This window comes from Taurulus bubalis (genome assembly GCF_910589615.1).
Source record: "Taurulus bubalis genome assembly, chromosome: 1".
Lineage (NCBI taxonomy): Eukaryota > Metazoa > Chordata > Actinopteri > Perciformes > Cottidae > Taurulus > Taurulus bubalis.
In genome coordinates, this window is record NC_136589.1 from 7,847,115 (window position 1) to 7,863,060 (window position 15,946).

At 40.2% G+C, this 15,946-nt stretch overlaps 1 protein-coding gene across 1 annotated transcript; it reads right to left on the reverse strand.

Annotated features, from left to right (window-relative positions):
- Positions 1 to 12,607: 12,607 nt before the first annotated feature.
- LOC306746434 (serine/threonine-protein kinase pim-1-like) lies at positions 12,608 to 14,238 on the reverse strand (the record flags this gene model as incomplete). The annotated part of the gene is made up of 6 exons (XM_079229350.1): positions 12,608 to 12,699; positions 12,816 to 12,977; positions 13,075 to 13,255; positions 13,348 to 13,605; positions 13,698 to 13,882; positions 14,082 to 14,238. 6 exons carry the CDS (start codon positions 14,236 to 14,238, stop codon positions 12,608 to 12,610), a joined length of 1,035 nt encoding a protein of 344 aa, XP_079085476.1.
- Between the last annotated feature and the right edge of the window lie 1,708 nt (positions 14,239 to 15,946).

Genomic DNA, 15,946 nt, shown 5'->3' on the forward strand with positions numbered 1-15,946 from the left:
ATCTCTTTAAAAGCAGCTTTTCCCACGCTTCCATGGTTCAGTGAGTCAGGAGCTGATGTACACAGAGCTGCACACTCTGAAAAGACTATTTACAGCTTCAGGTTTTGATATACAACTTTTTATAGTTCAAGTCTTTGCTGAGATTTAATTAAATCCATGCTTCCATGTCATCCCTCTCATCCAATTCTGTAGAGTAATGATCATCCTCAGTGCCACTCCTGGTCTGTCAACCACAGTTAATAGTAGCTGTAACCTCATGTAGTAATGCTTATCACAGGTACCCTACTGTTGCAGGGAGAAAAGCAGCTGCGCTGGCAGAGAAACCCACAGAGGCGTGAAAAGAGATGGAGACCACCACGGGTGGCCTCACAAACTGGAATGATGACAGACAGTCAGTAAGAGCACACACACACACACACACACACACACACACACACACACACGCACACAGGTTGTTGGTGGGGATTGAGTTGACAGATTGCCTCCAGAGTCTTAGACATACACAACATACACTTTCCACGTCCTCCATTCCATAGCTGGGAGATTAAAGAAGGACGAGGGAAACACAATCAACTTGCTTTCTGACAGGGATAAGAGGTGGACAAGAGAAGACAAAAAACACTGATCCCTTTCATTTAGAAAATCCCAAACGTGTGTATGGTGTTTTTAAGAAAAAGCAAATGGGCAAACCGGAACACACACATCAGTGTTGATGAGGCACTGGCAGAAAAATAAATGAAGGGAGCGGACTGAACTGGAGTGTATGTGACCTTGAACCTCTGAACCTTTTCTATACTTCCTCCAAATGTACTTTACAAGCTGAAGTTTAAGGGAGAAACATCACAGACCAATGGTAAAAATGCAAGTTTTATGGTGGTGTGCGGAAAATCGCTGGTCGAAGAACCTACATTTGGCAACAGGAGAGCACTCTTGTAACTTTGTCTACTTTTTCGTCAGCCAAAAGTTTTTTCTTTTCTTCCTCTTCTTTTTGTATTACCTGCTCCAAGCGCATATTGGCTCATTTAAGTAAAACATTTGAACTACCGTTGATGTGCAAAAAATACCTGGTGGCAATCCGGGGGGTCCCACCTTCCTAGTGCTCGAGTGTTATGCTAAAGTCTTACACAGTCTTCATAAATGCAAGCCAATGCAGTTAACCAGGCTTTAGCCTCCACCCATTACACACACATCACCAACAGCAACTATGCAACAACTTTGCCCTGCAACAGAATTCAGACAGCACACTCGTCTTTCTCTCTCTCTCTCTCACACACGAACACACACACACACACACACACACACACACACCCACACACACACACACACACACTCCAACCTGACACAAAGACCTCGGCTTGGCTTCTTCTCATTACCGTCCTGGTATCAAAGAAGAGCAGAGACATTGTCCTATTTTAATGCACATTCTCACAAACTGCACTGGATTACATTTGTCCTGAAGGGGGTTGTTAGACCCGAGCATCTCTTTTTTCCCGATTCGAACACCTGGTGCACCTGGCACTGCGATGATGCCAGTATACCATCACAAGATTGCATTTAAAACACTTTCATCTTGATTGATCTGAGGAGTCAGTCGTTGCATTATTGGCTTGTATGGAGTCCTAAATTGCTTTTGCACAAGTCTGATAAGTATGTAGAAGTATTTATAAGCCGGAGGAATCAGGTTCACTTTTCTCAAAAGCATATCATTCACGACCAACCTCACATCAAGGTTCTGATGTTCTGATTGAAGCAAGTTTTGGGGCGACCGTGGCGCATTGGTGAGCAGGGTCGTCCTCCAATCAGAGGATCGGTGGCTCGATCCCCAGCTCCGCCAGCCTGTGTCGATGTGTCCTTGAGCAAGACACCCAACCCTAAATTGCTCCCGTAGTTGCGCCTACGGTGTATGAATGTTAGATAGTCCTGATGTGGCACCTTGCATGGTAGCTCCTCTCATCAGTGGGTGAATGATTCCTATGTAAATTGTCTTTGAGTATTCAGAAAAGTGCTATATAAAATCAAAGAATTATTAAGTTGTCCTGCTGGAACAGAAAGTGTCGGAGGCAGAGCGTGAACTACGATTACAGTATGAGCTGCTGATCAGCGACTATACTGCCACAGCAGCTGGAAACGTGGACCCGTTCCATGTGGGGTGAGATGCAGGGGCTATGCAGTCCACTCTGTCTCTGAAGGCTTGAGCAGTCTTCAGTATTGTGGGAAAGAGGAAAAGAAAAGCCAACTGAGGCGTTAAGGGAAGCACAGCCAGAGGAGCAGCTTGCCGTCTGGACACCAGCTGAAGCCTGATAAAACCCTTGCTGCTTCACCGGGGGGAGGAATTTCTGACGAAACGGGAACACCAGTGCTGTGCTGAGGGCAGACCAGACAGAACAAGTACATTGTGTCCCCTCTACAGCACTCCTCCACATACAGCACATGCAGAGCACTGCATGTGGAGGAGTGGACATACAGTATAGTGGGTGAACATATATGCCGCATAGCTGCGGTATCTGATTTCATTATACGGTACGAATGTGGAAATTATAAATATGTGGAGGAGTTTGCCCTTTGCTCACCACTCGTCTCCTCACCCTTCTTGTTGTCAAAAATAAGAACATAAACTGGAATGAAGCCACATTATGTGAATATATGGAAATCTCTGGAGCTGTATAGGGCCTCCCCTTTCTTTTCCAACTCTCTAGACATTATGTGCTGAGGTGGAAATAAGGGATCTCCCTCTCTTCACCCTGTGTCCCCAGGCCTGTCAGGAGAATGAGCAGCCAGTTCACCTCCAGCTCTTATTACTACACATTCGCTGATATACATAAAACATAGATGTTACATGACAGTTTCAAGTGTTACATTGAAGTCACACGGATGGCTCTCTGGCATAATGTGTGACATGATTTGCCCAAATGGCTTGTAATGTCATGGCTAATGCTGTACCTCACCACATCGAGTAGAAATTACGCATCAGCATGGACGATGTTACTGTTGTACTTCATCTTATCACATATAACGTGTTACAGTAACAACACCATATATGATGGCCAATTAGCAACAAGAAATATCTGCAGAGAAATAGAGATATAGCATATAGAGATATGTTTAAGGTGTTTTAGAAAGAGTGTTGCCTCGACTATCAAACATAAATGGACCCATAGGACCAACAAAAATAAGCAAATGCAGTATAGGAGATATCCCTATGGGATTTATTTAAACTTTCTGACACGGAGCATCGGCATTCCAAATCCAGCATTGATTGGGTTGTAATCACAAGCTAATCTTGCTAGTTAGGAAGCTTTCATAAGGATTCACTGATTCTGGATGCACTTGAACTGAATTTTGATGCATGATTCAACTAAACTACACTTGGAAATACCAGAGTGAGTGTTATGGCATATAAATACTGTAGATATATTCTATTTACTGTTGTGTTAAGAGCTTTTCCCTTATTACGACATTGTGAGAGCATTTTTATGAAGGGAAGATGGCCACATCTGCTCTTCTACTGAGATGATATGCATCTAAAACCACTGTTACTGAGCGTGGGCATAGAAAAAAAAGCACTTTTATATGGTTGACTGCAGCTCAAATACCATATTGTATAATTCATGTAGTGTCTGTACTCTCTCACCTCATACAGATTAATAATATATATGCTTTTCCCACCATGGCTCCGCAAAAATAAAAACCCATACAGTAAGCGCCTCACAGCTGTCGAATCAAAAGAGATTTAAATATATGTTGAATGTGAGAATATGTCAAATTGGCCACAGATGAACTGTCATCTTTTAATGCAATCATATTGTGGTATCTGCTAAATCTACCACATGGTAATCCCATGTGACCAAAGAGATTATTTTTATTAATTTGACTTTTCATTTGCAATTACATTTTAAATTCATGGTTCACAGTGGATGACTCCTAATGACTTTGGTGATCCCCTGACTGTTCCTGTGTAGAGATACAATGGGGTTAACATGTGTGGTTTTTAAGTGAAATGTTTTGACAACTATTGGTTGGATTGTTGTGAAATTTGGTACACACATTAATTTCCCTCTCAGGATGAATTGTGTTCATCTAACACCATCCTCAGCACACCATTTTACATTATCTTATTCCATTACCTGCACTGTGAAGTTGGGGAGGAGCAGAATGTGAAACAACATATCCAATCTTTATAAGTGTCTAAACTGAAGTAGTAAAGTTCATTGATTTAAAGATAAAGCACAACACTATGATGTTATCTTTGAGAGAGTATAGATATAGATTATGTAATATATAAACTGAAGAATGACCTTGGTCTCCCACATACACTGTCGTCATCTACGAGGTCAAACAGGTCGTACAGGCATGAAGCTTGATGGTCTATAACTCACATCTGACTTCCATTTAATTAGAATGCTGTGACAGGCATCTTTTTGATGTGCTGCAGCTCAAAACAATTGATATGGCATGGCTCCAAACAGTTGAGGTTTTAGTCTGTTTAGGAATCAGCTGTTGGTGGTTGGTGCTTTTAAGAGAAGATTGTAAGAATGCATAGCATCTGTGGTGTTGACTTGGCTCAGGACAGTCCAATCAACATCGACGTAGCATGGACATCTTTTGGTTAAATCATATTAATACATGTATTTATATAAAATAAACATATATACATGTGAAACAAAGAAAGTATGTTAGATAAATAAAAAATATTAAAAAGCCAACTGGAGATTTAAAAGAGGTTACTGAACTTGTTTGCCTTCAATCTCCGGGCAGGAGTTCCACAGCTTAATGGTCTGGACAGAAAAGGCCCGGTCACGTTTAGTGACCCGTCGTTATTTTGGAACTGTTAATAGTTCGCTGTCAGAAGATATCAGGCAGCGGTCAGGCTCATAGGGAGTCAGCAGATCACAGACGTAGGAAGGAGCCAGGTCATTCAAGGTTTTACAAACGAGCATTAACATATCATTTCTAAAACTCCCAAGGATTGGTGTGATGTGGTCACGTCTGTATCAACTGCAGTCTTTGAATGTTTTGCCTGCTGCTACCAGAATAATGTGCATTGCAGTATAGCCTGCAAGTCTGGACGAGATATTTGAACACTCATAGAAATGATTAAGTGCCTTCTTCTCACTCAGTGAAGGTTAAAGAGCTCCTCAACATGCAGGAGGTAAACGAAAAGTGCATGTTTCATTCGTTCTTCTAATTCCATGTATTTGTCAGAAACTCTGATGTGTTACATCTGACTGTAAGATGTATTCAGCATCCTCTTCAGTGCCACAGAAAGCTGACGTGCAGAAACTCTCGAACGCGTACACCAGGGCTTCTGAACCTTGAAGCCCACTTCGGATTGTTCAAAGAATTCAGAGAACTACAATTTTTCATAAACTGGCTGCAAATATGTGTTATACCACAGTCAGCTGTAATGACCGACATCTTCATCTCACCCATCAGTGCCTGCCATTATGAAACAAAATGTAAGGTATTCAGGGTCATATTTACTACACCCTTTGGAGCTTTTAATGGCAGAGAGTTGTGTTTTATTTTTTGGGGGCATTTTTAGGCCACAAACGTTGGCGAGCCAACAGTGACAAAACAAGTGTGTCTGTCCCTGATGATGTGTCGTCATTGGCGTGGTGATAATCAAACATGTCATTGAAATTATGTATTTCAATTAAATGTTTTTTTTTCCCAATATGAATTGTTCAGCAAAGTTTTATATAAGAATAACGAGCTTTGTATATCACCCAAAAAATAAAGAATACACTTTTAAGTACCGCCGTAGCCCATCAGTGGGCCATAGTGCAGTACACTTGCTGCTTTGGGAAACGTTGAAAAAATTAACACACTTACGTTCTGATGAATTATTAATTGGAAACTTTAGTTAGCTTTCTTGTTTGTTTCTTCTTGGTGCTGAACACTAACAATATTACTAGATGTATCCATCTTTTCCCTGACCAATACTGATGTAATATTTCCACTAAGCTGTAGTCTATTCGTAAATTCCCAAATGTATTGTTATCACTTCTTGTGCTAATTGATCCTTTAATGAGGCTGTGAACGATCTTTTAGATTTTACATCTCTCTCTGATGACTGCAGACTTCCATAGAGGGCAAATAAGAACTTCAAATTCAAAGATACCATCCTGTAGAAAACTAATAGAAAACAAACGTGACCCTAACCTATTGAAATGTTTTTGGACTTAAAAAACACTTTCAAGCAGTGACTTTGTGTGACATTGAAGACTGTTTTTGTTATTTTATGAAAAAAACCTTTAATAATACTAGACTAGTCTGCTCTGGAGGTTATTGTAATGTTCTTAGATGTTCTTGGAGCACACTTTTTTTTTTGCTTCTGAGCTCTCAAGGTTTTAGCTCCTTACATTCCCATACTGACTGATTTATGACCACTGTGTAGCTTTGCAGTCTGAGGTACTTGAGGAAGACTCAAACCTAAAGAGACATATGAACTCCTCTGGATTGTCTTTCCTTTAAATACCCTGATCCAGTGGGAGGACCCCACAAACAGGACGGCTAAAATTTGCTGGCACGTTGGAGATGAATGTCCTCATTATTTATGAAGGGCAGCAAGAAAAGGGAGACCTTAGATTGTTTGAAGCAAGCTTCTGTAAACAACATTTTTATATTAACGATGGCAAATTACTACATATAATGTGAAAGGAGTCCCTCGTAGCAGTAAAATAAACAGTTCCTCTCAGCTCTGGAGAGTTTCAGCACTTTTCAAGCTCTTCGTTTTGGTTTTATGGCCCACAGCATGTCCTCATAGATTTTGATAAAATCTGACTTCTTTTTACAACCAGAGCAGTCGCCCCGTGATGGCCATTAGAAATAATGCAATATTTATTGACTTTCCTCACTCAGAAATGGAGGTTGCCTTCTGTCTACAGCTTTATGGTTTTGGTTCACTCCCACCACTCTCATAGCATTGTATAGAAAGCACCTTTGGATCCTGCAGAGCTTTGGGTTCTTTCAACACGGGAACCATTGCAGTTGTTTAAGAGTAAGTACAGCTTTAACTTCTGCTTGAATTATCCCTTCCAGCATATTTAGAAAATGCAAACAAAGAAGTGGAGATATGAGGAGGAGCGAACATCCAGTCTCTGTTTCTCTGCTGGAGAGACGTGGTCCGGCGGTACTGTTACAGTCACTAGAAGCACATATCCTGTACCTGAGGGCCACTGCTTGTGAAGACTGTGATTTGTTTTTCCCACATCGTAAAGCTCAACTTGGAAGACAACATTGATGAACAGTCCTTGTTGTTCAGTTTATGATGTTGAACATCTAGAGTTCTTTGGCAACTGAGCAACCTCCATCGGCTGACGAGGACCGTGAGATATGGTCAAAAACAAAACAAAAAGTGAGTAATAGACCTTGAGTTGAGTCAACTGCTGTTTCAAAGGTCACGGTTGTGATATATTTCAGTGCAGCATTCAAAGATGTTGGTATCACTGTGTCATTTGTTCTAATTCTCTCACACCACTGTAATGTATATTACTGACATGACCAAATTAAAGTGTCATTCTATTAATAAAACCTTCTAAGCACCTTTAAAGATCACACATGAAGACACATGAAGCGCGTATAGTAATTTACAGTTGGAAATGGGGATGAAAGAGGCCACTTGCTTGCATAAAGCTTTTTTTCAAGGGTGTGTGGTGTATCATAATTTATCATATTTGATTTGCATAAATTTCACAGTGAATGAGATGACAGGCCTTTTGGGTTGAACTACAGAACAACAGACACGTGTACAAATGTCCTTGCAGCACAAATGCACAGTAGGTGTTAAATAGAATAAAAAGAGGTGTTTTTTTGTGGAATTAGACAGCACATGGGGCAACTTGACCAGCACACATCATTTGAAGGATGGTCCCTCAATAAATTGCCTGTAATTACAGGGAAATCTAATCAGAGTTTACCGAACAGCTTCTGGCAGATCTCATGTACACACCACTTCCAATATTTTTCCAGTTCTCTCTTTGATCATTATTTGAGGCTTACTGTAATTGCGGCTCAGTCAACTGTTAACACTCAATTACTGAAACAGATTTTTGAAGTTTATCTGTGAAATAGCCTCACGTGCAGATCTTTTTTTGTCTTGCAAACTAAGAAAATTCACATAGGCGATGGTCCATCCTTCTGGGTCGTGGGAGCAGCAAACTGAGCAGGCTATTCTCTCCCCAGCAATGTTTTCCAGCTCTTCCATGGGGACCCCATAGCACTCCCCGGCCAGACAAGATATAATCTTCTCTTTGTCTTCTGGGTCTACATCCTGGCCTCCTAGCAGTTGGACGTGCCTGGAAAACCTATTAAAGGAGGCATCCTAATCAGATGCCAAACCTCCTCAGCTGGACGCTTTTGACGCAAAGAAGTAGCGGCTCTACTTGTGTCTGAAATCTAATTTGTTTGGTCTCTACCAAGAGCTCATTACCGTGGGTGAGAGTTGGAACAACAGGACTGGGAAATTGAGAGCTTTGCCTTCTAGCTCAGCTCCCTCTTCACCTCAACTGTACAAAGCCTGCATCACTGCTGACGCCATACAAGTGTGGGCGGTTGTACTCAGCTAAACACATTGAAGAACGGACTATGCATAATCAAAGCTGAAATGATCTGTATTCATTGAATCACATAACTCAAGTTCCTGAAAGCCAATAAATGAACAGGCTCTCATATGGTTCAGGGTCAGTCTTTTGATCTTGAAGTGACTCTCCAACACGGCTTACTATTGACATTTCTCAGTAGCTCCCGGCGGTGACTTAGACAACAGAAACCACATCGACCCCTTCATAAGACAGATGAAGGCAGGAGCAAGGTCACAGGGTTACTGCACATGTGTGTGAATCCTGCTGAGAGCGGGAAGATTTTCTGAAAGATAATTTAAAAGAAGCGAGAGTCTTGGTTTTGACAAGCACAATGGAGCATCGTATCCTGGCTCTGAGTATGGTTAAGAAAAAATATGAGTCTCTGTTCATTAATGGTACTATCACTTCTGCAAGCAGCTTCTTGAAAACCTTCCTAATGCTAAATTACTAATTTTCTGTTGATCTGAAAATCGGGCCTAAAAGCATTAACCAAGTAGCTTTACTTTCAGAAAACACTAATATAAATTAAACCACAAGCTCTGCTATATGTAGTAGCCTTTCTGGAGCATTCAATTGGGTTTTTAAGGTTTTAAATGGCTGGTGTGAAAGCTGTCAATCATTCTCTGGTGCTGACTGAACAACTGGATGACAGAAGACAAAAGAACACATCAGGTTCAGTGAAGTGCCGCATTCTTTGCTATCAGTCAAAAACGGTCTTATCATTGAGTTACCTGCCAGTCCATGACGACATGTTTGCTCCTCCTCCAAAATATATACATTATCTTTCGTCCAGACCAAATCCAGCCAACTAGACGTGGTCTGCCAACATGACCTGGTCTGAAGCAAAACCTTAATATTGGTTATTCAAAATGTAAGGACTACTCAGTCAGATAGCTCATATTAAATTGCAGAGGCCTGGTGAAGCAAGATGTTTAAAATGTGAACCATTCAGTGCAGGTGGAAATAGTCATCCTAAAGGAGGGGAGGGTTATTCAGGTTTTATGATATCTGCAGTCAGCTGTTTTTGCATTGCTCTGCGAATTGAGGCTCAGCTTCCGATTCAAAGTCCCATTTGTTTTAGATTACATTAGAGAAACGAAACCAACTGGGATTTCTATTTTTGATTTCTTACACACCTGATACATTTCTGCCTTCATGCCTTTCTTTAAAGAAATTACGGGAGCTGGAATATCAATCAGTTAAATAAACTGATTTAAAAGTTATATCAAATCTTTCACCCTTTCAAAATCTTACATCTAATTTCATTGCCTTGCTTTTGTCAGCTTCAGTCACACTCTCGTGATGATGCTGATAGCATACATTGTGAGCCGCCATGCTTCCTCCTGCAGCGCGCCGGCAGTAACCTTAAGCTCCGTCACATCTCCAGTCACTGAAAGAGGCAGCCATCGTCACCGCCCTCAGCCACCGCTCCAGGTCTCAGTCAGCTTCTAGTGATGATGTCGGGAGCTTATCAATCCCACTGCAACCTTCCAGCAGTAACACCAACCTCCCCTGTACGTCTCGTCTCTAGAGGAAACCTCTAAACTGACTTCACCGCCCTCAGCAACAACTGGGAGCTGTCTCACACTCCTGGTCCAGCTCTGTCTTGAGGGGACAGAGGCGCTCAAGAAAGAGGAAAATGGAGAATGAAGGGAAGAGAAGAGAAGAGGACAGAAAGCCCTCAGAATAAGAAATCTAAAGGACTGCGAGCTAGAGGATGACACCTTTCCACAAGGAAATATGTTTAACAAATACATTCTCTGTTTAAAAGAAACATTTAAGACATTAAGATGAAGTATTTGAGTATAATGTGTGCTTCAAATTTGTTATTGCCTCAAACTTGATTTTGCCTAAAACAATGCATATATGCATACAAGAAGATATTCATATCTGACAGTAAACCACTTGGTTTTGGTTCTGGAAAGATAGCAGTCAATGTTAAAAACAACGTCTCACTGCGTCCATCTTTGAGATATGATATGGGGAAATAAATTATTAACTATAAATACATAATATGCTTTGTTCCAGTCATTCTGATTTTAATCTCTAATGCAGAACCTGACTATTCGGTGTAGAGCTAAATTAAGAGTAATAATTTATGAAAATAAAAATAAAAGATATCAAATACGTTTTTGAAGCTGTCTGATCTAGCTGTTTAATTAGCCCTCAGATCTTCTCCCGTTCATTTGCTCTAGCTTTTTATAGTGATTTCAATCACACCTCTTTATTTTTTCTGAAAGATTCTGCTAAGACGTTCAGCACCAGTATTTTTCTGATTATATTCAACAAAATCTGAACGCTAACCTTTATTCCCACCACCTTGATTGCAGAGCTGCTGTGTTTGACTTTACATTTACATTCTTTGATTCAATATGTGAAATACCCTGCAGTCTCTATATATCACAATCTACAAGAATAAATGTGGGAATGTATGACTACCAGGAAGTGGAGATGTGTTTAAGTTAAGTTTTTAATGAATCATGTGTGCAAGCAAACTAATCTATCTGAAAACAATAATAGTTGTTGGAATGGGTGACGAGTTGAAACGGTTCGACAATGACAAACATCAAACCCTCTCCAGCTCTCTCTCGCTGTCTGTCTGTCTGTCTGTCTGACCTGCTGCTGCTGATAAACAGATGGTGTCATTGTTATAAATGGGACCTGAGTGGATAACCTTTGATCTCACTGAATTAGTGATCAGGCTCGCAGAGCAAGCGCTCATCTATGGCGGACTGCCTCCCACCATCTCTCACTGATAACTGGATACATCGAGGAATGGAAGATGAGAACAGAAGGTGAAAAATGTGTTGGGAGAAATGAAGGGAGAGGAGGTGTCGAGTCACATATACTGATGTATAAAGATAAGTCTGCATCAACGAGTATACGTTTCTTCTATTTTTCAGTCAGCGATTATCTTCTATGCTTTTTAACCACACCATGTAATTCAAGGATGGCAGAGTCAGTCTGTTGATCAGTTTGCCACTTTGGCCCGAACTAAATGGATTGCTATTACTTCGTATAGATATTCATGAGAGTGACATTTATGCAAATTAATATATACTTATGAGGATATATGTACTGTATGTGTGTATGTATCATGTACTATATATGTTTATATACATGTATGTGTAGATTACCATATAACTAGGAGTGTGAATATGTGTATGGGCGGATTAGTATGTATGTATTATTCATAATCAGAAATCCAATCAATTGAAGCAGTGAAAATAAATTGTGTGTGATTCTCTGTATTCTTATCACAAGTCCACCTTGATCATTTTCTACAATAATGATATGTATGGTGTACTAATAATACTGACATATAAGTATTAGTGCTTTCAACACATCCATAAGTTTCTTAAGCGCTAAGTAAACGTTACGAACAGCACGGCCTGCAGCAGCAGATAGTCTATGCATACAGTGAGACGGTCGATGCTGCTCAGCTGGCTGTGTAGTGTACAATGTATGGCTCGAGAAGCTCTCGTAAATAAATGATTCATTGTCAGCAGAATCGATAGCGCTCGTACAGGAAGTCATGATGATGTGAGAACGGATCTTGGCGATCTGGAAGAACTCTCTCCCTATAAAACTAATATAACTAATATCGCTCCTTCATCAATATATTACATTCATAACATATATCACCTATATATCATACATAACATATATTACATATGCTACATGTAATGGAAATTAATTAACCTTATCAATCTCCTTTAGAGAAAATAAATGCGATGTGAAACACTAAATTTGTCTTTAAGCTTTTATTAAACAGAAACTTGGAAAAATTCAATTGAATGGGCAGAGAACTGAACTCTGATTTCAGAGTTCAGTTCATATGTTACATACATAATATATATCACATATGTTACATACATAACATATATCACATATGTTCCATATATCACATACATTACATACATAACATATATCACATATGTTACATATATCACATTTCAAATGTATGTGTGTGTAGCTATGTTGAAATGTAAATTTAGACGTGTGTGTGTGTGTGTGGTGTGATACTATCTCAGCCACAGGTGATTCCTCAGCTGCTGCAGGGTGAGACGCTGCTCCGGGTCCTTGTTCAAACACGACTTTAAGAAATTGTTGCAATCTGGAGAGAAAGAAGGAGAAGAAAGAGTGAGGATGACAGCTCCAGTGATCCATCACAACGCAAACTCAAATGAACAGATTTTTGTCTACCGACATGTTTGTGTATGTTTTTCTTACTTTCTGAATACCACCATTTGGTCCTCTGTTGCAGAAAGAACATGTCTGCTCTGAATGTCGGGTTTTGGAGCATGTCAAACAGGACCGCACCGATCTGGTACACCGTGCTGGGTCCGGCTCTGTATTCCCGCTGTTTGTGCCATTCTGGGGGGATGTGAGTACCTAAAATATACAAACATAATAAAAAGACAGTGAGGAGGAGGAGCTTGGTTTAATGGGTAAAGTTAGTGAAGAGCAGGCGTAAAACTGGACATCTTACCCATGAAGATTTGATATGTGTCTTCTTTCTTTGCGAAGCAGCTCAGGCCAAAGTCGGTGACACGAACTTGTATGCCATTTGTATGGTATTCAATAAGGACATTTTCCACCTTAATGTCCTGGTGGAAAATGTGTTTTTGCTGGAGGTCAATGGCTGCATCCATCAGCTGTCTCAGTATAATCTAACAAACAAAAACAGAGAGATGAGGGATCAGAGAGGAGAATGCTTGGACATGTTTTCATGCCTGTGACTGAGTTGACTGCAGCTGCTTACCTTCGCTTCCTTTTCTTCCAAGCAGCCTCCTTTGGCTGTAATGTAGAAGAGGAGGTCTACGGCCGGCCACGGTCTCTTCAGCACCAGGATCAGCTCCTGGTCCAGATCGTACCAGTCCAGCAGGTCAATGGGTGCTGAATGCCGCTCTGATTCAGCCGCCAGTTTCAGCATGACGGCGACCTCCATGGGGATCTGCTTCCCGTTATTGTCCTTGTGCATGAGGACAACTTTGTCTCTGGGGATATGCTTGATAGCAACCTAGGAGATACAAACAAGACTTTTTGGTTACAGTTCCTGACCATAATGTGTGTGTCTGCGTGTTTGTGCAAGAACATGTGAGTAAGACTTACAGTCAGATTATCCGTTTTGCGGTAGCCAGCAAACACGGATCCGAATCCTTCTGGGCCAAGTTCCTCCTGCTGCCGGTACTTGGCTTTAAACATGGCAGGTGGGTCCAATGCCCTCTTCTTTGTCGCAACTGGTCCGTTATTGGCAAAGGCCTTCCTCTTACCGCTTTTCTGAGTGTTTCTGCTTTCTACAGATGAGAGAAAAAAAAATCACAACATGAGTTTACTGAGTCACAACACGAACGTGGACAAAAGGTCCCTCAAACTAAAACACAAGACGGGCCGGCATTCGATATCTCTTAAATAGCTCATCATTTATGGCAGAATAATAGTTTAGGCTAGTTGTTTTTTAACTTGCTCCAATTAAGATATGGGCATAAAGCTTACCAGTGTACCCGGAGGTGGACAGCAACTCATTGTCACAGGGGATGGAGTCCAGCCGCCAGTGCTTCTCCTGTGGGTTTTCATCTTCTGTTGCTTCTACGACTTCAAAGACAACGTCCTGCTCCACAGAATTAAAGACCTTTCCAAATGTGACGCCCATGATAACTGAAGACTGCTGAAGACCTTTCTAACAACTTCTGTGTCTGTTCCTCTAAGGTTGGAGTCTATATTAGTGAACTGGCCCCTGAGTGTTCTAAAGCTGTGGCTTTAATGAGGTGTTCCATTATGAGGTTCCGGAATATGCAAATTATGGTTTAGAGTAAATTGTGTATTTCTGTGTACAGTTTATTAGTAAAGATGGAGGTTATCCAGTGAATACATTTATACAGTGCATAAAGTACTATGTGTACAAACATACAATACTTGCATCAATTTGTAGATGTTTTGTGTCTGTTTGTAGTCATTTTGAGTCTCTTTGCAGCTTTTTTGCATCTGTTTGTGGTCACTTGCTGATCTATTTTTAGTAATTTAGTGTAGCTCCGTCTGGTTCAGAAAAGCTCTCCCAGTTGATATTAATGATGATGTTTAGTCCAGTACAGCAACAGCGTTTGTAGAATCTAACAGTTTCTGAGTGGACTTCTGTTGCACACGGTCACTATCAAGTCAACACGCTGTTGGCCACATGATGCTTGTGTCTGTTCTTTCACACAGTTTTATTACCATATTATTATTGTTATTGTATTTCATTTGAACATTTGTGTGAATTCTAGTTTTGTTTTTACAATGCTATATATATTTTTGAATAATCATTTTCAACTATATCCTCCTGGGAACTGAGGGAAAATAGTGTCTCCCAAATTCATATTTTTTGTGATTTCCTACCTATTTAGAGAACATAAACATCTTACAATTTTGACTTTTTGAAAATTATTTTAAGTTTTTTTTTTACAGTAATTTTACAGTATGTCCACTGTTTACTGTAGTGTCCACAGGACACTTTTCGTGTAAAAAGACAGCCAAATATAGAAGATAAAAAAACTAACAAATTATGGTTATAGAGTGATATTAAACCAATAATACATTCAACTTGATTATAAAACAAAATAATTCTTCATCTTTGAATGAATGCTGCTAAATCTTCAAATACGTTGTTGTCAATGTACTTGTAAAAGTATTGAATTGGACTCCAGTCTGCAGGTTGTAGAGTCATTTTGACTGTGTAGAAGCCCAGGTAGCACAGGTGTGAATCTATTAAATGAAAGCTAATAACAGGAATAATAATTAAACCTCAGACAAATCTATTTGGATAAAATGCAGTCAGGTCGTAGTGCATCATTGGGATAAAACATCGGCCTACATGCTACTCTTGGCCCATAGAGGAGGACGACGATCCTGCTCATCCCTTTCTGTCTCTGAGTCTGTCTGCTCATCTGAGCCTCCTGTTTCTTCTTCTTCTTCTTCCTCACCATGCTCACACTCATCCTCATCTCTCTCATCATCTGAAAGCTCCAAATCTGATTCTCCCTCAACTATCTAGTACAGCATCCTTTATGATTGAGTTCTGTCAATGTTGAGTCATTAAATACATTAATTTTGTCCTGGTGTCCACTATAATTGACATTCATAAAATGACTATTATTTAAATAAACAAATAACTGAAATGTTTCAGAACTAAATATATCATTCCTGACAACACATATAAATATCAGAGTAAAACAGACAATAATTTAGCAATATTTGACTTACCCTTTGACTTTCCATAAAATGTGCTGGCTGATCTTGTGTCGAAAGAAAGAGGAAGTTGTCATGATCCCACCCCCACCCATGTGGTATCAATGGAAAGCCCAGGATGTGCTCTTTAGAGTACA